The sequence below is a fragment of the Schistocerca serialis genome, chromosome 1 (assembly GCF_023864345.2).
Source record: "Schistocerca serialis cubense isolate TAMUIC-IGC-003099 chromosome 1, iqSchSeri2.2, whole genome shotgun sequence".
Lineage (NCBI taxonomy): Eukaryota > Metazoa > Arthropoda > Insecta > Orthoptera > Acrididae > Schistocerca > Schistocerca serialis.
Window position 1 is genome coordinate 1,176,364,005 of NC_064638.1, and position 27,608 is coordinate 1,176,391,612.

The 27,608-nt window shown below is 39.7% G+C and overlaps 1 protein-coding gene across 1 annotated transcript in view; it reads left to right on the plus strand.

Moving 5' to 3' along the window:
- Positions 1 to 22,004, plus strand: part of LOC126418650 (protein KRTCAP2 homolog) — a 47,007-nt gene extending 25,003 nt beyond the window's left edge. Inside the window, exons 5-6 of the mRNA XM_050085528.1 lie at positions 804 to 919; positions 21,832 to 22,004. Coding sequence (XP_049941485.1) covers positions 804 to 909 — 106 coding nt within the window. The 3' untranslated portion in view covers positions 910 to 919; positions 21,832 to 22,004. The remainder of the gene's footprint in view (positions 1 to 803; positions 920 to 21,831) is intronic.
- Positions 22,005 to 27,608: the final 5,604 nt, after the last annotated feature.

A 27,608-nucleotide genomic window follows, 5' to 3' on the forward strand; every position in this document is an offset into this window, starting at 1 on the left:
ACATCAAGTCCGTGAGCGAAGAAAATCTTCGATCATGCTGGCAATCGAACCTGGGATCCCGCAGTCCAGAGGCAGTAACCATAACCACTAGATCACAAGCTGCAGACTGTCTTTTAAAATGAATAGCAGGGTTAGTAATTCCTTGCATTAAAGTGTATAATAATGCTTAAAATAAAGGAAAGCAACCAGTCACCTGTAGATGACTGCTGCTTGGTGCATAGAAACATGCAACATAAAACACTATTTACATTAGATGTTGAAGTCTTGCTCTTGTAAAAGTACAAACAGTCACACACAACCACACATAGACCTAAATGCACACACCCGCGTCTGCGGCAAGATTGATTCTTCAGTTAGTGACTGTCAGTTTTGCCGCGGCAGCAGGTGTCTACTTGAGTGGTAGCGTATCCTTAATTTTATACATTTCTCCATCCAAGAATTTCCATTGTAAAGTGTAGAATAAATAATTCAGATTTTTTGTGTGATTGTCACTGGCAACATCAGGTCTTTGAATTTATTATTGTTGTTACATTCAGTTAATGTAACATGATCCGTGATTGTGTGACGGTGTCAAAGTGGCCACATGTAATTTAATGTCAAATATAGAGTGGATGCTCTAATCCAGAAAGAGAGGTAGTTAACTGCATGCTGCTATGCTTTAAATGCAGTAGCCCTTTTTACTGGTATGTATTTTTTCTGAGGTGTTCTCTCTTGATAATTTTACATTGTAATTTATACTGTATTTATTGATATATCAGGAGTGATATTTGTGAACTGAAAATAATGTTCAGTTTTCTTTCCAGTCTGTTATTCTCCCTTGTGGCGCTGTACTATATGAATCGCATATCTCAAGCAACATATGCTGCCCCTGCCCCTGTGCAACCAGTAGTGACAAAGAAGAAGAAATAATCATTAAAAGGTAATTAAACAATATAGAAATGTAAGTTAAGGGCACTTCTGACCAAAGAAGGCTACATTGTGTGTTACCAACAATAAATTCTTTTAAAGATCTTGACATTTATTAAGAATGTTGTACAAATATTAATATAACAAGTTTGTTTACATAGCCAACTTCCACAGCAGCTGTTATAATAAGTTGTTGGATTTTCTTCCTTAAGCTTACTGCAGTTAAAGAGTGTTTCACCTTTATTTACAGAGCACCTTCTGTGGACATTTTGGAAATGTGAATACATAATATTTCTGTACATTTTGGTCTTTATAGATTAAAATCAGTCTTTCCTTATATTATGAATCACCTAGAAGAGCACGGTCTATTGACACACAGTCAACACAGATTTAGAAAACATTGTTCTTGTGAAACACAACTAGCTCTCTACACACACCAAGTGTTGAGTACTGCTGACAAGGGATTTCAAATTGATTCGTATTTCTAGATTCCCAGAAGGCTGTTGACACTACCACACAAGCAGCATGTAGTGAAATTGCATGCTTATGGAATATTGTCTCAGTTATGTGACTGGATTCGTGATTTCATGTTAGAGATGTCACAGTTCGTAGTAATTGACAGAAAGTCATCAAATAAAACAGAAGTGATTTCCGACATTCCCCAAGGTAGTGTTATGGGCCCTCTGCTGTTCCTTATCTACTTAAATGATCTAGGGGACAATCTGAGCAGCCATCTTAGGTTCTTTGCAGATGATGCTGTCATTTATTGTCTATTAAACTCATCAGAAGATCAAAACAAACTGCAAAAAAAAATGTAGAAAAGATATCTGTATAGTGCGAAAACTAGCAATTGACTCTAAATAATGAAACGTGTGAGGTCATTCACATAACATGCTACAAAAAAATAATAAAAAGAACATTAAACTTTGGTTACATGATAAATCAGTGTAATCTAAGGACTGTAAATTCAGCTAAATACCTAGAAATTACAATTATGAACAATTTAAATTGGAAAGTGTTGTGAGGAAGGCAAACCAAAGACTGTGTTTTATTGGTAGAACACTTAGAAAATGTATTGGAGCTACTAAAAAGACTGCATACGCTACGCTTGTCCCTGTTGTGGGATCCTTACCAGATAGGATTAACAGAGTACATCAAGAAAGTTCAAAGAAGAGCAAGTATTTTCGTGAAATAGGAGAGTGTGTGTCACAGACAGGAAACAGGATTTGGGAAGGACACCATTAAAAAAAGGCATTGTTCGTTGCGGCGGAATCTTCTCAAGAAATTTCAATCACCAACTTACTCCTCCGAATCCGAAAATATTTTATTGATGCCGACCTACATAGAGAGAAACAATTGTCATAGTAATATTAGGAAATCAGAGCTCATACGGAAAGATTCAGGTGTTCATTTTTTCCGTGAACTGTTCGAGGGTGGAATAATAGAGAATAATTGTAAAGGTGGTTTGATGAACCGTCTGCCAGGCTCTTAACTCTGATTTGCAGAGTATCCATGTAGATGTAGGTGTAGATATAATTGTATATAATTTACTGATGGTGTTTTTACCTCTTATTTGTGTGTTCTGCAAAAAACTGCTTTTCCATTTTTCATTAGTGGAGGTTGAGGTTTAAAGACTCCTGGTATCTCATTCAAACTTGGTATTTTTTGCCTTTTTTGAAACCAGTTTTTCTTACTCTGCTTTGGCATTACTTACACTTCACCTCACTTTACAAAAATAGAACTGTGGTCTCCCATACCTGTACTCGGCACTGTGTTCATGTTTATTCATTTGTTCTCTATGTAGGTTGTGAGCATTGTGTAAGGCACCATCAGTGCAGGGTACTAATGGTCAGGTGCAAAGTCGTACAATATGCCGATCCCCAGAAAGAAAGAAATAATTCTTCACATGCAGCAATTGTATCAGAGCACTAGTTATTATGTGAAACTTGCTCTTTTTCACAGCATAAGTACGCATTTATACCCTCTTTCCTGATCCGCGCACCGTATCGATTCTCATATTACACATCAGACAACGATAGTAAATTATACAAACACTAGGCCCTTGAACCATGAACCAAGTGACTCTGAACACAATATCACCAGCATACATATATGCAATCAGTTACTACGCTTAGCATTCTTCCTACTTGGCACTCAGTCTACTTTTACGAGGGCAGTTCCATAAGTAATGCAACACATTTTTTTTCTCGGCCAATTTTGGTTGAAAAAACCGGAAATTTCTTGTGGAATATTTTCAAACATTCCCGCTTCGTCTCGTATAGTTTCGTTGACTTCCGACAGGTGGCAGCGCTGTACGGAGCTGTTAAAATGGCGTCTGTAACGGATGTGCGTTGCAAACAACAGGCAGTGATCGAGTTTCTTTTGGCGGAAAACCAGGGCATCTCAGATATTCATAGGCGCTTGCAGAATGTCTACGGTGATCTGGCAGTGGACAAAAGCACGGTGAGTCGTTGGGCAAAGCGTGTGTCATCATCGCCGCAATGTCAAGCAAGACTGTCTGATCTCCCGCGTGCGGGCCGGCCGTGCACAGCTGTGACTCCTGCAATGGCGGAGCGTGCGAACACACTCGTTCGAGATGATCGACGGATCACCATCAAACAACTCAGTGCTCAACTTGACATCTCTGTTGGTAGTGCTGTCACAATTGTTCACCAGTTGGGATATTCAAAGGTTTGTTCCCGCTGGGTCCCTCGTTGTCTAACCGAACACCATAAAGAGCAAAGGAGAACCATCTGTGCGGAATTGCTTGCTCGTCATGTGGCTGAGGGTGACAATTTCTTGTCAAAGATTGTTATAGGCGATGAAACATGGGTTCATCACTAAGAACCTGAAACAAAACGGCAATCAATGGAGTGGCGCCACACCCACTCCCCTACCAAGAAAAAGTTTAAAGCCATACCCTCAGCCGGTAAAGTCATGGTTCCAGTCTTCTGGGACGCTGAAGGGGTTATTCTGTTCGATGTCCTTCTCCATGGTCAAACGATCAACTCTGAAGTGTATTGTGCTACTCTTCAGAAATTGAAGAAACAACTTCAGCGTGTTTGTAGGCACAAAAATCTGAACGAACTTCTCCTTCTTCATGACAACGCAAGACCTCACACAAGTCTTCGCACCCGAAAGGAGCTCACAAAACTTCAGTGGATTGTTCTTCCCCATGCACCCTACAGCCTCGATCTCGCACCGTCGGATTTCCATATGTTTGGCCCAATGAAGGACGCAATCCGTGGGAGGCACTACGCGGATGATGAAGAAGTTATTGATGCAGTGCGACGTTGGCTTGACCAGTGGAATGGTACCGTGCAGGCATACAGGCCCTCATTTCAAGGTGGCGTAAGGCCGTAGCATTGAATGGAGCCTACGTTGAAAAATAGTGTTGTGTAGCTAAAAGATTGGGGAATAACCTGGTGTATTTCAATGCTGAATAAAACAACCCCTGTTTCAGAAAAAAAATGTGTTGCATTACTTATTGAACTGCCCTCGTACAATACTCATAAATGTACCACTTTACTAGGCACACAGCCCTAACAACAGATTTGGCCATCCTGATTTAGGTTTTCCTTGATTCCCCTGAATTGCTTCTGGCAAATGCTGAGATGGTTCCTTTGAAAGGGCATGGCCAACTATCTTCCCCATACTTCAAAAATCCCATGGGACCAATGACCTCACTTTTAGGGCCCCTCCCCCAAATCAACCAACAAACCATCCAAACAAGAGCTCTCACTGTGGCTTCCACTGACACGGAGGCTTTCAGACAGTCGTTCTTCCCGCGAACCATACGCGACTGGAACAGGAAAGGGAGGTAATGACAGTGGCACGTAAAGTGCCCTCCGCCACACACCGTTGGGTGGCTTGCGGAGTATCAATGTAGATGTAGATGTAGATGTACTCCCAGAGATTACTTAAAGCAAAGATATCACAGTAAGGCAAGGTGCCTTACATTCCCCCATTCACCTCTTTTTCAAATTTGGAAGCAAATTTCGAAAACAAAAAACAGGCAGAAACTGTAATAAGTTTAATCGAAACGACATAACTAATACAGTTGTTGAAACGCACCCCTCTAACATTCCACATCATAGTAATATTATAGACAACACATAAGTTTTATAGCCAAAACACGAAATACGATTAACTATGAAATCACAAAACTAAATGTGAGACATCAATCACCTAATGGTTCAGTTACGCAGCATCCATGTTATCAGTCACCTAACATCTTTAGTTCGAATTCATCAACTGAAAGAACACAGAAGAAAGCTCATAACATGGAATATACTCCCTTTTTTCTACACACACACACACACACACACACACACACACACGCACACACACACACACACACACACACACACACACATACATACATACATTCTCTCTCTCTCTCTCTCTCTCTTTCTTTCTTTCTTTCTTTCTCATTTGACTAAGCTATTGCTGATACAGCATTTGCTGTTTGTCATGGTAGGACGGGTGTACCCCTCGTACAACTGCATGTTAGCGCATATGGTCCCTGTTGGTAAACAGTTATTGGCTTGACATTACCTGTTGTTGATCAACACTCTTGCTGCTCCAGCTGCAGATGGAGCCCCACACATACGCAGTCATGCCCAGTGACAGCATGCATGCCAATAGTGGTGGGGATGAGCTGGGCTGCCCTGGGCTTGTGCAGTGCTGATGTCTGGGCATGCATTTACAGTTAGCTTCCCACTCATCAATATAGTGCGTCAGAAACAATTTTTATCTACATTTCCCTGGCAACTCCAATTAGCTCCTCACTCATCTAATACAGTGAGTCAGAAACAACTTTAATTACATTTTCCTGGTAACTCCAATCTCTTAACAAATCCCAAGTTCACTGAAGGTTGAGGGGTGTGTCCTTATGTGCCTCATTTTTCTTCACATGCAAAACCTTGTTGCCCTACCACTGCTTGCAGTATCAGGTATGGTTTTGTAAAGTATGGCTGATGTGGCTTTCTTTTGCTTTGATGACACCAGGTTTACTGGAAAATACTTCCTTGTACTCTATTAGTAGGATGTCTAATTTACTCTTCATTGTTCTACGGGTACTTTCCATTCCCTCAATTTTCTGTGTGATTTTCGTTTCTCCGCTGTAGCTTTCTTCCTCTTCTAGATGTTGTTTCAAACTGCTATATTGTACATGATCCATTTGTGCTTGCTTCCCATAGCTATTGATGCTTCTGTCATGCCACATTATATTCTTGTAAATGCCTCAATATATTCTGTAGTCTTCTCTTTAGACATAACCTTTTGTCCTTCAGAATGTTCTATGACTTCCAGTCTGCTCCCAGTATGTCATGTACATTTAACAATTGTTTGATTCATGTACACATACATTTGATACAACTAAAGTCTCCATAGTATAGTTTTTTTCTGTATTTCAGTTACATTACAATCAACTAAAATGTAGACTTTCACGGCCGGAAATAGAATTCATCAACCAACCACGGCATAACAGCCCGGATAATTATAATGGCCATTACAATAAACTGCTTGTATATTGCTTTTTTATTTCAACAAGTTTATTTTTTTCACAGTCATCCTGACCTAATGCCCATGCAGACTTCTTCATTCATATCTTCAGCTATTTCCAATTGGTTTTGTTTCTGTAGCCCTTTGTGCAGTTCAGAAGTTCTTTCTTAATTGTCAGTTTCTGAATACTAGTATCCAGCTATATCTCCTCCTGCAATACTAGATGGTGACAAGAAAAATTCTGTATTCTATTTCATTGGTTTTTTGTGTCCTTCCTGCAGTTTTCTCATTTTCTTCGTCCCTTTTTCTCATTTGTTCTTCATGGTTATACTGTCTTTTCATTAATGCCCCTAACATCTGTAGTATTTTCATTTCAGTAATGCTTGTCTACTCCTTATGCTGACCTTCACACAACCCTGAACAAGGCATGCTGCTTTAAATAACATTATCTGGGCCATGATACTTCAGTCTTAAAAATTTGGCCAAACATGTAAAGTACAGCTCTAATACAGTTAACTGCTATTCTCCACTCCAAAAGTACAGATGTTTCAATCAGCTATTCTACTTCAGCACTTATGTTTCTTACAAACTTACTTTTCGTCTCTTGAACTGTTATTGTTGCATCCATTTCGATGCTGAGTGCTGCTCCATTAGGATCTTGTAATATCTTCAGTCACAACATTGCACCTGTTGTTGGCGGCACATGCCTCTAGTTCCTTTGTGAGTACTGTTTTAATTTTATTAGTTCTCTTAGTTTATCCTCCTTGTGTACCAATTCACTGAAGATTGTCCAGTTGTGATAGTCATGTGTAAGGCTCTATCAGTTCGGTGTAGTAGTATATACCGAACAGTCAAGTAGTATGTCAGTCGTCTTCTTCACATGCAGCAAACATGAAAACATATTTATAATCTCTAATAGAGCAAAGGTGTTTACAATACTAGTAACTCATTCTGTAGGACAGTATCGGTATAACCATGATTAAGAATGTTGCCGATATCTTAGTACCTGTCTTAACTGACATATTTAATTTTTCCCTCGTGAACGGAATATACCCCACTGCATGGAAAAGAAGCATAATTCGACCCATCCCTAAGATCGAAAACCCGCAACTGCCTAGTGATTACCGACCAATTAGCATACTGCCTGCTGTTTCCTAAGCACTTGAATATATTGTTCATGACCAAATCACTGAACACTTGCATGAATTCAGCCTATATGACAAATTTCAATCCGGTTTCCGTAAACATCACAGCACAAACACTGCTCTAATTAAAGTAACTGATGACCTGAAATATGCCATCGACAATCGAAAGGCAACAATATTGACGCTACTGGACTTCAGCAAAGCTTTTGACACTGTTAACTGTGACATATTGCTCAGAAAAATGCAACAGCTTAATTTCTCTGATAGTGCAATGAGATGGTTTGAAAGCTACTTAAAAGACAGACAGCAATGTGTTGTCTGCGTAAATGAAAAATCTTCCTGGAAACATGTTTCCTCGGGAGTGCCACAAGGATCAGTCTTAGGACCACTTTTGTTTTCTTTATATGTCAACGATATTTCGTCGGTTCTGTTTTCCTGTAAATATCATTTCTATGCCGACGACCTCCAGTTCTACCTAAGCGTCAGACCTGAAGATGTAAACACTGCAATCGCTCAGATGAATGATGATCTGTCTTCAGTAGTGACATGGGTGAAAAACCTGGGGCTTAAACTAAATGCAAAAAAGATGCAAGTAATCTTAATAGCCCATCAGAAATTAATAAGTTCAGATTTCCGCGAACGGCTACCTCCTATTCTGCTCGACGGTATTCCAATACCATATCAGAAAACAGTGAAGAACTTGGGTGTAACTTTGGATGAGCATCTCAACTGGGCGGAGAATACAGTCGCAGTGTGTCGAAAGACGTCTGCTTGTCTCTATGCTCTCAAAAAGTTTCGGAACATGTTTCCACAGGACTTGAAATGCCAGCTCGTGCAAGCACTCGTTCTACCGAACCTCCACTATTGTGACGTGATTCAACAAGGCATGAGTAGTGAAAACAAAAGACAGCTAGAGCTAACCATGAATGCCTGTGTGCGTTACACCTGCAACATTCGCCGATATGATCATGTTAGTGCTTCATACTCCGAGCTAGGGTGGCTGCGGCCGGACAAGTTGCGTGACTACCACACTCTATGTCTACTTCACCGACTCCTCGTCGCGGAAGCACCCCAGTACCTTGCTTCAGAGATTAAAAACCTGTCATGCCATCATAATCGAAACACGAGGTCACTCTTATTTGGTATCCTAACTGTGCCCACTCACAAAACAAAAACTTTTGCAGACTCCTTCTCAGTTGCCGCTGTCCGCCTCTGTAACAAATTGCCCCTTACCTTGTGTAAAATTCAATCTCCTGCTGCTTTCAAGAAGAAGTTGAAGCATTTCCTACTATCATCCTCATAAAGTTCTCCACAAAATTAATGTACAAGGCCAATCCTCTCATCTGTCAAATAGCAAAGCTAGTGTATCCTATCTTGCTCCTGAGATGCCTTCCTCTTCATCTATCTCTATTAGCCACGCAATCTTCTTTTCCTTTATATTTCCTTAATTATGTTTCATCATGTCTCTCTATTCTTCTCCTCCCTTCACCATGAGTCTCCCTCATACTCCCTGCTGCCAGCACCCCTATATAAAATCTGTCTCTTCAATAATGTCTAATTATAACAGTACTTATGATCTACGAATATAAACTCTATATGCATGTATTTTTCCAGGTGTACCTTTCTAATTGTTTATTTCACTTTTTTACTAAATGTAGTTTAACATGCCTACTAAAACATATGAATGTAAAATAAGTAGAATGCCTGGTTAGATGTAAGAGAGGGCCTCATGGCCCTAATCTTGCCAGGTTAAATAAATCAATAAAAAAAAATATATTAAATTTTGAAAACAGTTTCAAGTGTTGTGGTTTTAGCCTTGTGCATGGGCATGTATGTATTAAATGTTCATTGAGGCTAATTGTGGGGTACTTATCCTTTTCTTCGTGTACTGGCCATGTTCACACCACACTATTTCAGCTGCAGTTTTCCTTTTTTATTCCTGATGCCTTGGTCTTAATGTTAGCCCAGTAGCCCCCATTCATCAGTGTGGGGCAAGGGATGGCTCTGAGGACAGCCAACTTTGCTCATGTTTCTCTGGTGCCAGTCAGGACTATCAACAGATGGGGTTTCACTTGGATGGCCTACACCTAAACAGGACTGGGAAGGGAAGATTGGTACAGCTGATTAATGAAAGTATAGGGGGTGGATCTCGGGCCACACATGGTCAAATACCTGTTGTCATAGGCAGGAAAAGTAGGTCCTTTTTAGGATAAATCCAGACAACAGGTTCCCCTGCCTAAAGAGTATCTCCAGCAGTTTAAAAAAAATACTGAAACAATCACGACAGATTTTAACACTTCATATATCACGCATACCAGATGTCGCAAAGAAAAACAAACCTTTGGAAAGAGTAATATGGGCATTTCACAAACTTAACAGTCCTCCATCAAAACATGCTATTAATAAAAAATAAAATACAACTATCAGAAGTTGAGCTCCAATTTTTGAACTGCACAGTAGTTTGTATTACTGAGCACTGATGTAGAGACACAGAAATCCGACATGTAGTATTATCATTGTATGAAAGGGCAGATTCTTACTGCAGAACTACTTCAAGGGGTGGAGGATCATGCATTTATATCAGAAAAGGAACACAGTTCAAATCAAGACATGACCTCAGTACAGTAAGTGACAGCAAAACACTTTGAAATATTAGCTATTGAATTAACAGCACTTCATATTACCAAGAAATTAATCATTTTGTGTGTGTGTAGATCTCCCAGTGGTAGCGTGGACACTCTTTTCAATAAATTAACAGAAGTTCTCGATAAAGTCTCAAGTACAAAGGTCAACATAATTCTATGTGGTGACATTAACATCAACAGTAATATCATAAATGAATCCAGCAGCACCTTCATAAGCATCCTTCAAAGTTTTGGCATGTCCCTATTGGTGAATAGTGCAAAAAGGGTTACTACAATCACTGCATCAGTAATTGACCATGTGGCCACAAATATGGGCAGGGAAAAATGTGAAGTAGCTGTAAGAAATCTTGGACCATCAGATCATCTCCATCAAATAACAACAGTAAAATCAGGCCTTGAATCATTCCCTGAACTGCAAGCCTACAAACAACATCTATCAGAAATAAAAATAAAAGATTTTTTAAAAGAACTAAGAAAACAAACCTGGGATTAAGTGTATAAGGAAACCAATGTGAATATGAAATTCTCCACATTGTTTAAATTTAACTTTGATAAGGCATTTCCAAAAGTATGCATGTCTGTATCAACATATCACTAAAACAGATGGATAACTGCAGGTATTAAGAAGTCCTCCCAAACACTTAAACACCTCAGTTCCATGAAAAAGATTCGCAATGATCCAGAATTCTTACAACACTTAGCAAACTATGCAAATGAGCATTTTTCAAGTATTGCAGAGCAGTTACAGCAAAAATTTCCCAAAACAAATATGACACCTGTAAGTAATGTTGCACTAAATACAATGATGTTACTTCCAACCACAGAGAATAAAGTCAATAAAACTCTTCAAAAACTAAAAAATAAGAAGTTAGTAGGCTTAGATGGAGTACCAATGTGTGTACTGAAACAATGCATAGGGATTATACAAGGCCCCTTAACAAATATAATAAATGAATCCTTCACATCAAGAACATTTCCAGAGCCAGTTAAAACAGGCAAGAGTTGTACCTTTGCTTAAGGAAGGTAATGCAGAAGACATAGAAAATTACCAGCCCATTTCCCTGCTGTCAACATTCTCAAAAATAATAGAAGCAATTATGAAAGACAGATTAATGAATTACCTAAATAAATACAATCTTTTAAGCGAATCAAAGTTTGGTTTCCGAAGTGGCAAAAATAGAGTAGGCCATAGTAGAATTCACAAAAGTTGTACTTGATGCTCTTGATAAAGATGAGTGTGTCACCGGCAAATTTTTGGATCTTTCTAATGTGTTTGATACAGTTGACCGCAAGATTCTATTAAATAAATTAGAAGCATTCGGGATAAGAGGGGTAGCTAATGACAGGTTTTGATCATACGTAGCAGACAGGGTACATACTTCAGATAGATCTAAACATTTACTAAAACACTTGTTGTTGTTGTGGTCTTCAGTCCTGAGACTGGTTTGATGCAGCTCTCCATGCTACTCTATCCTGTGCAAGCTTCTTCATCTCCCAGTACCTACTGCAACCTACATCCTTCTGAATCTGCTTAGTGTATTCATCTCTTGGTCTCCCCCTATGATTTTTACCCTCCACGCTGCCCTCAAATACTAAATTGGTGATCCCTTGATGCCTCAGAACATGTCCTACCAACCGATCCCTTCTTCTGGTCAAGTTGTGCCACAAACTTCTCTTCTCCCCAATCCTATTCAATACTTCCTCATTAGTTATGTGATCTACCCATCTAATCTTCAGCATTCTTCTGTAGCACCACATTTCAAAAGCTTCTATTCTCTTCTTGTCCAAACTATTTACCGTCCATGTTTCACTTCCATACATGGCTACACTCCATACAAATACACTCCTGGAAATGGAAAAAAGAACACATTGACACCGGTGTGTCAGACCCACCATACTTGCTCCGGATACTGCGAGAGGGCTGTACAAGCAATGATCACACGCACGGCACAGCGGACACACCAGGAACCGCGGTGTTGGCCGTCGAATGGCGCTAGCTGCGCATTATTTGTGCACCGCCGCCGTCAGTGTCAGCCAGTTTGCCGTGGCATACGGAGCTCCATCGCAGTCTTTAACACTGGTAGCATGCCGCGACAGCGTGGACGTGAACCGTATGTGCAGCTGACGGACTTTGAGCGAGGGCATATAGTGGGCCTGCGGGAGGCCGGGTGGACGTACCGCCGAATTGCTCAACACGTGGGGCGTGAGGTCTCCACAGTACATCGATGTTGTCGCCAGTGGTCGGCGGAAGGTGCACGTGCCCGTCGACCTGGGACCGGACCGCAGCGACGCACGGATGCACGCCAAGACCGTAGGATCCTACGCAGTGCCGTAGGGGACCGCACCGCCACTTCCCAGCAAATTAGGGACACTGTTGCTCCTGGGGTATCGGCGAGGACCATTCGCAACCGTCTCCATGAAGCTGGGCTACGGTCCCGCACACCGTTAGGCCGTCTTCCGCTCACGCCCCAACATCGTGCAGACCGCCTCCAGTGGTGTCGCGACAGGTGTGAATGGAGGGACGAATGGAGACGTGTCGTCTTCAGCGGTGAGAGTCGCTTTTGCCTTGGTGCCAATGATGGTCGTATGCGTGTTTGGCGCCGTGCAGGTGAGCGCCACAATCAGGACTGCATACGACCGAGGCACACAGGGCCAACACCCGGCATCATGGTGTGGTGAGCGATCTCCTACACTGGCCGTACACCACTGGTGATCGTCGAGGGGACACTGAATAGTGCACGGTACATCCAAACCGTCATCGAACCCATCGTTCTACCATTCCTAGACCGGCAAGGGAACTTGCTGTTCCAACAGGACAATGCACGTCCGCATGTATCCCGTGCCACCCAACGTGCTCTAGAAGGTGTAAGTCAACTACCCTGGCCAGCAAGATCTCCGGATCTGTCCCCCATTGAGCATGTTTGGGACTGGATGAAGCGTCGTCTCACGCGGTCTGCACGTCCAGCACGAACGCTGGTCCAACTGAGGCGCCAGGTGGAAATGGCATGGCAAGCCGTTCCACAGGACTACATCCAGCATCTCTACGATCGTCTCCATGGGAGAATAGCAGCCTGCATTGCTGCGAAAGGTGGATATACACTGTACTAGTGCCGACATTGTGCATGCTCTGTTGCCTGTGTCTATGTGCCTGTGGTTCTGTCAGTGTGATCATGTGATGTATCTGACCCCAGAAATGTGTCAATAAAGTTTCCCCTTCCTAGGACAATGAACTCACGGTGTTCTTATTTCAATTTCCAGGAGTGTACTTTCAGAAATAACTTCCTGACACTTATATCTATACTCGATGTTAACAAATTTCTCTTCTTCAGAAACGCTTTCCTTGCCATTGCCAGTCTACATTTTATATCCTCTCTACTTCGTCCATCGTCAGTTATTTTGCTCCCCAAATAGCAAAACTCCTTTACTACTTTAAGAGTCTCATTTCCTAATCTAATACCCTCAGCATCACCCGACTTAACTCGACTACATTCCATTATCCTCGTTTTGCTTTTGTTGATGTTCATCTTATATCCTCCCTTCAAGACACCATCCATTCCGTTCAACTGCTCTTCCAAGTCCTTTGCTGTCACTGACAGAATTACAATGTCATCGGCGAACCTCAAAGTTTTTATTTCTTCTCCATGGATTTTAATACCTACTCCAAATTTTTCTTTTGTTTCCTTTACTGCTTGCTCAATATACAGATTGAATAACATCGGGGAGAGGCTACAACCCTGTCTTACTCCCTTCCCAACCACTGCTTCCCTTTCATGTCCCTCAACTCTTATAACTGCCATCTGGTTTCTGTACAAGTTGTAAATAGCCTTTCGCTCCCTGTATTTTACCCCTGCCACCTTTAGAATTTGAAAGAGAGTATTGCAGTCAACATTGTCAAAAGCTTTCTCTAACTCTACAAATGCTAGAAACGTAGGTATGCCTTTCCTTAATGTTTCTTCTAAGATAAGTCGTAAGGTCAGTATTGCCTCACGTGTTCCAGTATTTCTACGGAATCCAAACTGATCTTCCCCGAGGTCAGCTTCTACTAGTTTTTCCATTCGTCTGTAAAGAATTCGTGTTAGTACTTTGCAGCTGTGGCTTATTAAACTGATTGTTCGGTAATTTTCACATCTGTCAACACCTGCTTTCTTTGGGATTGGAATTATTATATTCTTCTTGAAGTCTGAGGGTATTTCGCCTGTTTCATACATCTTGCTCACCAGATGGTAGAGTTTTGTCAGGACTGGCTCTCCCAAGACCGTCAGTAGTTCCAATGGAATGTTGTCTACTCCGGGGGCCTTGTTTCGACTCAGGTCCTTCAGTGCTCTGTCAAACTCTTCACGCAGTATCGTATCTCCCATTTCATCTTCATCTACATCCTCTTCCATTTCCATAAAATTGTCCTCAAGTGCATCGCCCTTGTATAGACCCTCTATATACTCCTTCCACCTTTCTGCTTTCCCTTCTTTGCTTAGAACTGGGTTTCCATCTGAGCTCTTGATGTTCATACATGTGGTTCTCTTATCTCCAAAGGTCTCTTTAATTTTCCTGTAGGCAGTATCTATCTTACCCCTAGTGAGACAAGCCTCTACATCCTTACATTTGTCCTCTAGCCATCCCTGCTTAGCCATTTTGCACTTCCTGTCGATCTCATTTTTGAGATGTTTGTATTCCTTTTTGCCTGCTTCATTTACTGCATTTTTATATTTTCTCCTTTCATCAATTAAATTCAATATTTCTTCTGTTACCCAAGGATTTCTACTAGCCCTCGTCTTTTTACCTACTTGATCATCTGCTGCCTTCACTACTTCATCCCTCAGAGCTACCCATTCTTCTTCTACTGTATTTCTTTCCCCCATTCCTTTCAATTATTCCCTTATGCTCTCCCTGAAACTCTGTACAACCTCTGGTTCTTTCAGTTTATCCAGGTCCCATCTTCTTAAATTCCCACCTTTTTGCAGTTTCTTCAGTTTTAATCTACAGGTCATAACCAATAGATTGTGGTCAGAGTCCACATCTGCCCCTGGAAATGTCTTACAATTTAAAACCTGGTTCCTAAATCTCTGTCTTACCATTATATAATCTATCTGATACCTTTTAGTATCTCCAGGGTTCTTCCAGGTATACAACCTTCTATCATGATTCTTAAACCAAGTGTTAGCTATGATTAAGTTGTGCTCTGTGCAAAATTCTATCAGGCGGCTTCCTCTTTCATTTCTTAGCCCCAATCCATATTCACCTACTACGTTTCCTTCTCTCCCTTTTCCTACACTCGAATTCCAGTCACCCATGACTATTAAATTTTCGTCTCCCTTCACTATCTGAATAATTTCTTTTATTTCATCATACATTTCTTCAATTTCTTCGTCATCTGCAGAGCTAGTTGGCATATAAACTTGTACTAATGTAGTAGGCATGGGCTTTGTGTCTATCTTGGCCACAATGATGCGTTCACTATGCTGTTTGTAGTAGCTTACCCGAATTCCTATTTTCCTATTCATTATTAAACCTACTCCTGCATTACCCCTATTTGACTTTGTGTTTATAACCCTGTAGTCACCTGACCAGAAGTCTTGTTCCTCCTGCCACCGAACTTCACTAATTCCCACAATATCTAACTTTAACCTATCCATTTCCCTTTTTAAATTTTCTAACCTACCTGCCCGATTAAGGGATCTGACATTCCACGCTCCGATCCGTAGAACGCCAGTTTTCTTTCTCCTGATAACGACATCCTCTTGAGTAGTCCCCGCCCGGAGATCCGAATGGGGGACTATTTTACCTCCGGAATATTTTACCCAAGAGGACGCCATCATCATTTAATCATACAGTAAAGCTGCATGCCCTCGGGAAAAATTACGGCCGTAGTTTCCCCTTGCTTTCAGCCGTTCGCAGTACCAGCACAGCAAGGCCGTTTTGGTTATTGTTACAAGGCCAGATCAGTCAATCATCCAGACTGTTGCCCTTGCAACTACTGAAAAGGCTGCTGCCCCTCTTCAGGAACCACACGTTTGTCTGGCCTCTCAACAGATACCCCTCCGTTGTGGTTGTACCTACGGTACGGCTATGTGTATCGCTGAGGCACGCAAGCCTCCCCACCAACGGCAAGGTCCATGGTTCATGGGGGGACTAAAACACTTATCAGAACCAAAATACATTAATATAGGGGTTCCTCAAGGTAGCATATTAAGACCAATACTATTCCTGGCATACAGCAATGACTTTCCCAGTAGTGTTACTCATGGTGAAAAATTCCCTTCTCTGATGACAGCAATATTATAGTCACTGAGAAAACAAGAGAACTCATTGCTGAGAAAGCAAATGAAACTCTCAAGGAAGTTTATGATTGGTCAATAAGCAATAAAGTGACATTGAACATGTTGTTGTTGTTGGGGTCTTCAGTCGTGAGACTGGTTTGATGCAGCTCTCCATGCTACCCTATCCTGTGCAAGCTTCTTCATCTCCCAGTACTTACTGCAACCCACATCCTTCTGAATCTGCTTAGTGTATTCTTCTCTTGGTCTCCCTCTATGATTTTTACCCTCCACGCTGCCTTCCAATGCTAAATTGGTGATCCCTTAGAACATGTCCTATTAACCGGTCCCTTGTGCCACATACTCCTCTTCTCCCCAATTCTATTCAATACTTCACCATTAGTTATGTGATCTACCCATCTAATCTTCAGCATTCTTCTGTAGCACCACATTTCGAAAAAAAAAATGTTATACAAATAAATAAGTAATAATAATAATAATAATAATAATAATAATAATAATGATTATAAAACATTCCACATAACACTTTCACTTTGTTTTTTTCCTGTCTAGGAATACTTACCCCCAAGCTATGCATAACACAATACTGACACCTCTTCTTCTTTCTGAGCTCAACATCTTATTCATTATGGAGGGATGCTGACTCAGTTTTTCAGGATAGCAAATGGGAAGTTGTGATACAGAAAATGGCCCAGAGATCACTAATGTGTGTGTGTGTGTGTGTGTGTGTGTGAGACTGATAGTGAGATATGAGTGAACAGTGTGGCACTACATTATTACATAAGTTATTTGTAAAAAAAGTATTGTATACCAGGAATAAATCTAATGATTGTCTCTAACTGGAAGCCTTTAAATATATGTGTATACGAATTGGCTTATTTTAAATTGATCTAAACTTGTAAATACTTTGACATGTCCTATATCCTTGTAAAAAGAGATCTACGAATGAATAAAGCTGCTGCTACTACTACTATGCTGTACCTTTCTCTCTACAGTTCACATTTTGCTTTTTAGTTGTGGCTTTTCTTGGAAACCAAGGTGCGCTACAAGTTTCTTTATGAGTGGTGTGCATTTATGGATATCCTCCAGAGTTATCTCCACTTCTTGAAGTCTTTTTCTTTCTCAGTTAACCACAACACAGTTTTCTTTTTGGGAAAGCAACAGAAATTGCTCAACCTTGTAGGACTCATATGGATAATGTGAACATAATAACAGCTTATTGCAGTTGACTTTTGTCCCACAGTTACTTTCTTCTACCATTGTGTCCAACTGAGCCGTTCCCCTATTGGTCTCTGTGTCAGTGAGATATAACAATCATTATGTATTTAGTTTTTTTTTCCTGATTGGTTAGTGTTTGCATAAAAACAATGTGGGGTGTCTGGGTATCCCCTGATGCAAAAACTTTCTTTGTTCTTCCTGAACTAGTTGTGATGAATGCTCACTAGGTTTTATTTATTTGTTTCCTTAAGTGTTGGTACTTGAGTGGTCTGTTGTTAATTTTGAATGATCATGCCAGGTCTTGGCTTCTGTTTCCCATGTGATTTCTGGGGAAAGACTATTTATGCATAAAATAGCTGCTATACAGTTCTCTGTTGTAAGTGTTTGCTTCATTGTTGGTGTCCTGTTACTGGCAATATTTTGCTCAGCATGGTTTCATGAAGTGCTGTAGTTGAGTTACATTTCTATTATGTGCAATTACAGTTTCAGTTATGGATTGGTCCTCTTTGATTTTCTTCAAACTTATAGGATTTGAAGCTCAGTAGGTGGACATCAGTATCCTAAAGCAATAAAACCAGATTCTCAAAAATTCTGAAAAAAAATCACCTTTGAAGATTAGACAATTTTCAAGCACTGTTAAGTATGAAACATTCGAAGTTTATTAACAGAGTTGGCACTATGCGAGTCCTTGGAACGAAAGTCTTATTATCCTAACGCTTCTGGTTTGAATATTGCTAGTAGCAACAGCTTTTGTACTTTTATTATTAAATTCATAACATAAGAGAAAGGCAATCACTTACCTACACTGGCAGTATGCACACTTGTGTGCTGTCTACAGTATGGTGCCATGCAATCCTAGTCAGTTTAATTATAGGCAACCGCTTTTAGCATGTTTTGTCCAGACGATAAATGTTGGGATTTGGCTCTAAGCAACCACTTTGCTATGCCAGAATTTTTTAAAAAGCTATCGCCTGAGGCTGCGTCTCTACTGATGTGAGACTGGTTGTGACTTTTTTATGAAAAGTACTTTAACAGCCAGTGCAAAAGATTTTATTCACCTTGTAGAGGGACCAGTGCGTGGTGCACAGACACACGTAATAGGAAACACTAACACTAGTGTCTCTGAGCATTTCTAGTAAGAGTACACACACACACACACACACACACACACACACACACACGTGTGTGTGTGTACTCGTACTGGAAAAAGAGCAAGAGGCCAAGAGCTAGTATTAGCTGTTTCCTATTACAGTGAAACCTCTATATAACGTTTTTCAAGGGACCACAAATTCTGAACACTGTATAGAGGAAAACACTATAAAGAGGAAGGCTTCCAAATAATAATTATAGGGCATTACTGAAGATCGGGATACCACTAATCAGCTTTGACAAATGATGCCATAGATGACATTTTAAATTTTCACAACACTGTAATATGATATTCATTGAAAATGATCAATGTATCAAATTAGTTTTTTGTAATTAAAACATGTGGCTAGGTAGGTGGATGGCTGAAAGTAAATGGATCATGGATCAGTTTGTACTGTAAAAAGTTATAACATATTCTTAAGATATGACATCATTGTCCAAAGATGACAGGTGGTATCCCGTTCTTCAGTTGACCCAATTATAGAATATGAGCCAGTCCTCAATACTTTGTACTCCAGTGGTTGCCACATTGTCATCCACAGCCACAAAGTCCTCAAAAGTGACAGAATCACTGCCTATTAATTCCTGAAACTCTTGCATATCAAGTCAATGGTTTCAAACGCATAAGTTTCGAATTTCCACAATTGTCAAACCCTTCGATTATCGACGATATGTTTCTCATAATAGTGTTGTGTGCTGAGGGGGCCAGTTCAAATTGCTTTGCTAGCTCCACACGACTCACACCAAGATATGCCTCCACTTTTTTTAATAACAGAAACCTTCTCTTCCAGAGAAATGTTCTTCCACTTTTCACCCATGTCCACTGATGAAACCTTAAATAAAGTTATATCGAAGACATACTCTTACTAGACACGCTGTCTGCTGCTCAGCTCATACAATACACTATGAATACAAAGCATCGACTGAAATGGCACCAAAAAGATCACAAGCAGATTGTGCGTCACATGTCACATGACCGGGTTCTGCTGCTGACACGAAACACGCTGAGCGCGGGCTTTCCGAGCCGGTGCAAACTGTGATCCACAGAATGGAAAACGATGCGTCTACATCCAGTCACTTAAACGTTGTAAAGAGGTAAATAATTGACCAGGGTTACAAAAATATGAGCGTTACATGGAGGAAATTGTAATATAGAGGAAACGCAGTAAAGAGGAAAATTTAACATTGTTTATATGGGCTTTTAGTCGGGACCGAAGAAAACGGATGTAACATAGGGGAAAACATTATATGGAGGAAAGTTATAAAGAGGTTTCACTGTATGTGTTTGTGTGCCATGCACCAGCCCTTTTTAGGTAGGTGGTTACCTTTCTCTTATTTGATGTATTTTTCTATCTATGAATTTCCATTATTATTGTTTATTAAATTCTGCTTTATTAACAAATGAAAATGTCAGTTAACAACTATTATATCATTTTTAATACTTCACATTCACAAATCCTTGTATGGAGTACAAGATGTTGCCAAGCAGATATGATTTCAGTTAGTATGGAAGTTAATTTTATTATCTTTTAAATTCAGTGGGTAGGTGGTAAGTGCCACATTAAGGCTGAATGGTGAACAGTGTAAATAATTGCTCCTTCTAGTACAGGTGGTTATAATTGAAGTGCAGCTACTTAAGGAGATACAATTTGGGCTGTAATTATCGTATGGCAGTGAAACTTGGTAGATATGCTAATGCGTTAATGCAGAACAGATTTGCGCTGGAAAAAATTAGTTCCAGTTTCAGCCACCAGGTGCAAATCTGGCACTGTACACTACTTGTATGATGGTGTGATATGCACTCTGTCATTTGACAATCCATAATGTCAGTCTGGCTACCAAGAAGAGAATGGCAGCAATTACAGTGTTGCATTGAGAGAGTATCACCAGTGGCCTTGCCTCAATGGTAACACCGGTTCCCATCTGATCACCAAATTTAAGCACTGTCGGGCTTGGCTATCACTTGTATGGGTCACCTTCAGTGTCTGCTGAGTGCTGTAGGCAAGCGGGGTGCACTCGACCTGTGTGAGGCCAATTGAGGAGCTACTTGATTGAGAAGTAGGAGCACCAGCCATGAAAACTGACAAAGGCTGGGAGAGTGCTGTGCTGACCACATGCCCCTCCATACCCACATCAGGTGACGCCTAAGGGCTGAGGATGACACAGCAGCTGGTCAGTACCATTGGGCCTTCAAGGTCTGTCCAGACGGTATTTGTTTCTGTTGTGAGAGTATCACTGATGGAAAGGTCTGAGGGGAGATCCAATGTTAAATTGTTTGAAGATGATGATGGTAAAATTCGAAAACAATGCAGCAATGTTATGAATCTGCTCATTGGTTTCCGGCACATATCGAAGTTGATGACAACTGGCCGGCAATATTCTGTGAAGTGATGAGGCACATTTGACACTACAAGGTACAGTGAATATACAGAACTGCTGAATTTGCGGTACTGTTAAACCACATGTTGTGCACAAGGAGCCTTTACCCTCACCATACATGACTGTGTGGTGTGGCTCCACAAGCACCATCATCATTTGTCCATTCTTCTTTGAAGAGAATACAACCAGAGGCCCTGTCAGATGTACCGTGATGTCTGCATGTCATCAAGACCTCCTTGTAGAGCATGTGCTTTGGAAAAGTTCAACTATGTGGAAACCATTGTTTTCATGCATGGTTTACTGAGTTGTTTGACCTCTTCTGCCTGTGTCACGTTCCTAATCCACTACATATAAAAACATTTCTATATGCGTTTATTGCATTCACATTGCTAGATTTGCACCTGGTGGTGAAAATTGGAACCAATTTTGTTCCAGGAGAGATTGGATCCACGTTAATGCATTGGCATATCTACAAAGTTTCTTTGCCATAATAATTATACTATGGCACTCCATGAGCAGCCGCACTTTAATTATAAGCACCCAGTATTATATTTATGAATGTTGCTGTTGTTTTCAAACTATAATGTGTCTAATTACATGTTTCTGTTGCAGGAGTGTGTCTTCCAGATAAGAGAAACAAAAACTTCATATCTCAAGAAGCTCAGCATGAAATGTTATAACTCTTGTACAAATTACATAAAAATGGAAAAACAGTATCCTGAACAAGTTTTTGTAAAATACTTATTGTCATTATTAGTTAAAATACACAATATACATTTTATAAAGAGTGCTTCCATTTATGAGCACTGGAGTATGAACAAAAGAACTTGGGTCGTAGATGCAGAGACATTGCAAGGAGGGGGGAGGGGACAAGCGTAGTTGTCGTGGGGGTGCTCCTTTGTGAATGACCACTATTTGGTAGGGGAATTGCAGTTCGCCAGCTGAAGCCTATAGACAAACCTACACCTCACATGCTTGTAATCTACAGCTTGTGAGTCTGCAAATGATCGTTTAAACAGGTTGTGTCAATATACCCGAAAAAGAAAGTCACACAAAGAAAGGCTCAACCAAAACAAAACAAGATCGACCTTCCACTCATTTGAACAATCATTCAGCAATCGTGACACTATTGCAGGGATGATGCTCATCTTCAAGAAAGCTAGGAAAGTATTTATGTTTGGTGGAATTGAGGAGATACTTGTAGTCACTAACATCCTACGTTAGTGCAGTTTCAAGAAACAGAAGAGTTGTTGCAAATCATGCACACCTTAACTCATACTGTACATCAGCATTCCTTATACTGTGTTGTGCAGAACACTAGGGTTCTGTGAAGATCACTCAAGTTAACACCCCTACAAAATTAGAAAAAAATGATTAACAACTAACCCTCATTTCTGCTTACTAATTTGGATAGTTGGTACAAATGTGACACTAATCTCTGTCTCCACACTGACATTGTCGATGAGGCACAAAAGCGGCACTGAGAGTGAATAAGCCTGTATTTATCAGAGACCAGACTGGAACCCTGCAGACGGAAAACTTAACAATAAGGGAATGGCTACACACTGTGCAATCAGAGTCATTGTCCAACATCCACAACAGTATTTATTACTCTGTCATCTAGCATCTATACAACGAGCAACATTGTGCTCCTTGCTTCAAACTGCCTATATATGCAACATTTACACAAAGGTCAATGAATTTAATTTAACCCTTCAAGCCAAGCAAGTAAATGTACTTACTGCTCATGAGAGGAAATAATGTTTTCCAGAAAAAGAATTTGTATGCATGTCAACAAGTTTTATTGCTTTCCAACAATACATAGTGTTTTAAAAGAGGAAGGGGTTGACACAGGAGAGGAAGTTATTGAGTACTTGAAAAGTCTGAATGAAGCTTTTAATAAGTATTTTCCAAATGAACAGCAGGTTAAACCAAAATGAATTCTGGACCAAAAATAATTTATTGTCAAAGCGCAACCCTCAATCACCTCAGGAGGATACCAAACTTTTATTAAACTAACATCGCGTTCATTGTTGGCAGAAAAATTTAAATTACTGTTGTTAGGAGAATTCTGATGCAGTTTAAAAGATGGATATCCAGAATTGTCACAAATTAGGTGTTGATACTTTACCATTTGCGAATCATGTTTCTCAGCTTAAGGGTTCAAAAAAATAAATCAATACCACAGCAGACTTGGTACTGAAGCACACAAGAAAATTCGTCTTTCATCCATAAAGTATATTTACAAACATAACAAACATTAGCACCTATGTCATTAAAATTTAAGTCCTGTTTGATTGTATTATTTTAAATCTTAGTTATGTTAAGAGCTTCTGGCTTGAAATTACTTTTCAAAGCAAATAAATGTTATTTGAAATAATTGACTATTTTGTTGCAAATAAAACACTTACAGAATGTTAGAGTACAAACATATTATAGAAACACAAGAAAAGTGACCATTAAAAAAGGTCCCATTCATTGAAAAGATTAAGGAATGCTGCTCTAGGTAAATAAGTAATATTATGTCATATAATAAAAGATAGCAAAGACGAATGATGGTTTAATGGTGCCAATCACTGATTTTTGCAAACAGAGATTGCTACAGCTTCACTACAAAGAAGAATGTAGGGAAACAGAATGAGAAGCTTGTGCATCCATAAGATGATCTATATGGAAGCCTACAGTAATATATTCAGGCAGATGATGGTGAAAGATGTATCAGAAATCCCTAGGAAGTTCCTGTTATATGTGAAACCAAAGAATTGGTCTAAATCTTAGATCCAGTTGCTCAGGAATCTCATTGGTAAGAACTTGGAGCATGCTGCAGGTGAAAAATAGGTCCGCAACTTTTAATTGAAACACCGTAAATGGTTGTCGTCATAAGTTGCATTGAGAAGTATCTATTCTTTATTTCGTGATGGTACCTGGTTTTGGACACCTATGTCCATTTTCAAACCATCCATGCTGTAAGTGTGACAAATACAGCCCATGTACAGAAACTGCACCTGCAGCAATCAAATTGATACATGGTCGAATTAACAGCAGCAAATTACACCACATAGGACAGACATTAAAGAACTCCTATGTAATGTGTTGTTGTTAAGTCTGCCATATACTGCTTTGATTACTGCAGGGGCAGATTCTGTACATGGGCTATTGCCTGTATTTGTCACATTTACAGCACAGATGGTTTGATAATGGACACGGGTGTCTGAAACTAGTCACCATCAAGAAATAAAAAACTGGGACTTCTCAATGCAACTTATGCTGAGGTTACAACCATTTATTTCAGTCTCATTAGTGTTGAAACTTAAGACAACATACAAAAAGGTAAAACAAATTAATTCTGCATTTAAAAAGTATTCATATACAGGGTGGAGCAGAGGAAATGCATGTTTTTCACTATCAAATGATCGGGACATGGTTTGATGAAAATAATAAAAAGAAGCATTATGTGATGGATTTTTTAATGCAGTTTTGAAATATATATACTTTAATTAGGTTTGAAAAATAATGTCTTGGAGTTGACGTCCTCCTTGCTGGATACAAATTTGGATCCTCTCCCGAAAGCTACGTATGGCTCTCTCCAACATTTCATTCTGCACAGCTCATTTTCCTGACGAATGGAATTCTTCAGGTCATCGATTGTGAGAGGCTTGTTCATGTAGACTTTTGATTTTAAATATCCCCACAAAAAGAAGTTGCATATCGACAAATCAGGTGAGCGAGGGGGCCAGTAAACATCACTGTATCTCGAAATAACATGTCCTCGGGACATTTGTCGAACCACTTCCATGGATGCTCTCGCTGTGTGAGCTGTGACACTGTCCTGCTGAAACCATATTTCTCTCAAGTTCCATTGATGCCTTTTAAGTTCTGGATGAAGAAAGTTGTTTAACATTTTAACGTAGCATGCTGATGTCACAGTAAATGCAGTTCCTTCCTATTCAAAAAAAAAAAAAAGTCCAACAATCCCCATCTTTGAAATGCACCACACTGTTACTTTTAAACTGTGGAGAGGTCTTTGGTGTAATTTGTGTTGGTTCTCTGGCATCCAACACCGACAACTTTGAACACTGATGTAACCGTCTACATGAAAATGTGCTTCATCACTCATTAAGACAATGGCATCTGCATCTTCCATAAAAATATCGTCCATTACGCGACAAAACTCTCTGCGCTGCACAAAATCCCTTTCACCTAGGAGCTGGACGATCATTATCTTGTGTTACAGGGTTTAGGTTAGCATCTCACTTTTGTAGATCAGAAATGGAGAAAGGAGGAGTTGCCACATTCATCAGGAACTGTCATAAATTTAAGAACATAGACATTCATAAATTTTGCCTAGAACAGCATATGGAAGCATGTGCAACAGAATTAGAATTTCACAAAAAAATCTTTCATAATATTAAGTGTATATAGAGCACCTGCAGGTAACTTTAATCTGTTTGTCAACCTTGAAGCTGTACTGGCCCATTTAACAATCAAAAACAAAGAAATAGTGGTTGCTGGTGATTTCAATGTAGATTTCCTTAAAGACTCTCCCAATAAGAACTTATTTCAGGTAGTAACACTATCATTCAACTCAATTCCCACTGTAAAGTTCCCCACTAGGATAGCCACTTGCTCACAAACAGCCATTGATAATATCTTTATAGAAAAGTCCAATGAACAAAATTATATTACAAAACCAATAGTCAATGGCCTCTCAGACCATGACATGCAGTTCCTTCTGTTAATACTGAACAGGATATAAAATCTGTTAAATCTGAGCTCAAGAGGGTAATCAGTAAGCCAAAAATTGATTATTTTAGGACACTCCTCAGAGACATTCACTGGACTGATGTTTACAGTGCTCATGGCATGAATGAAAAATATAACATTTTTGCTAATAAAGTGCTTACCTTATTCGAACACTGCTTTCCCCCAAAACTTACCAAGGTTAGAGCAAAGTCTACAAAGAAGCCATGGATTACTCGAGGAATAGGGGTATCTTGTAAAACAAAAAGAAAACTGTATCTGTCAATCCGAAACATTTCCAATGTTGATGCTATAGCACATTATAAGAAATACTGCTAAATATTAAAGACTGTAATACGGATGTCAAAGCAAATATATTACAAGGAAAAGATAATCATATCAGATAACAAAATAAAGACAATATGGGATATAGTGAAGGAGGAGACCAGTAGAACCAGACATGAAGAGGAACAAATAGCATTAACAGTAAATGATACATTGGTGACAGATGTGTATAGTGTTGCAGAACTTTTTAACAAACATTTTATAACTGTTTCTGAAAAGATGGGGTTGTCAGGTTCAGTAGATGCTGCTATGGATTACCTTAGACCAGACATTTCAAGTAACTTCCATAATATGAATTTGACCCTCACTACCCCAACAGAAATAATGTCCATCATAAAATCTTTAAAATCAAAAACATCTAGTGGGTATGATGAAATATCAACAAAGTTAATTAAAGAATGTGATTCTGAGCTAAGTAACATATTAAGCTGTCTGTGTAACCAGTCGTTTATTAGTGGAATATTTCCTGAATGGCTGAAATATGGTGAAGTTAAGCCACTGTTTAAGAAGGGAGATAAAGAAATAGCATCAAATTTCCGTCCAATTTCACTGTTGCCAGCATTCTCAAAAATTTTCGAAAAAGTAATGTACAGTCGTCTTTATAACCATCTTATCTCAAATAACATACTGTCAAAGCCACAGTTTGGATTTCTAAAAGGTTCTGATGTTGAGAAGGCTATCTACACTTACAGTGCTTAATTCATTAGACAAAAAATTGCAGGCAACTGGTATATTTTGTGATCTGTCAGAGGCATTTGACTGTGTAAATCACAATATCCTTTTAAGTAAACTAGAATATTATAGTATAACAGGAAATGCTGCAAAATGGTTCAAATCTTATATCTCTGGCAGGAAACAAAGGGTATTATTAGGAAAGAGACATGTATCAAGCTATCAGGCATCATCCAACTGGGAACTAATTACATGTGGGGTCCCACAAGGTTCCATTTTGGGGCCCTTACTTTTTCTTATGTATATCAATGACCTTTCATCAGTAACATTTCCAGATGCCAAGTTTGTTTTGTTTGCCGATGATACAAACATTGCAATAAATAGCAAATCAAGTGTAGTCTTAGAAAGATAAGCCAATAAAATATTTGTGGACATTAATCACTGGTTCCTAGCCAATTCTTTGTCACTAAACTTTGAAAAAACACACTACATGCAGTTCAGAACTTGTAAGGGGTGTCCCAAGAGTATATGTCTAACATACGATGACAAGAAGATAGAAGAAGTGGACAGTGTTAAATTCTTGGGATTACAGCTTGATAATAAATTCAACTAGGAGGAGCACACCACAGAAC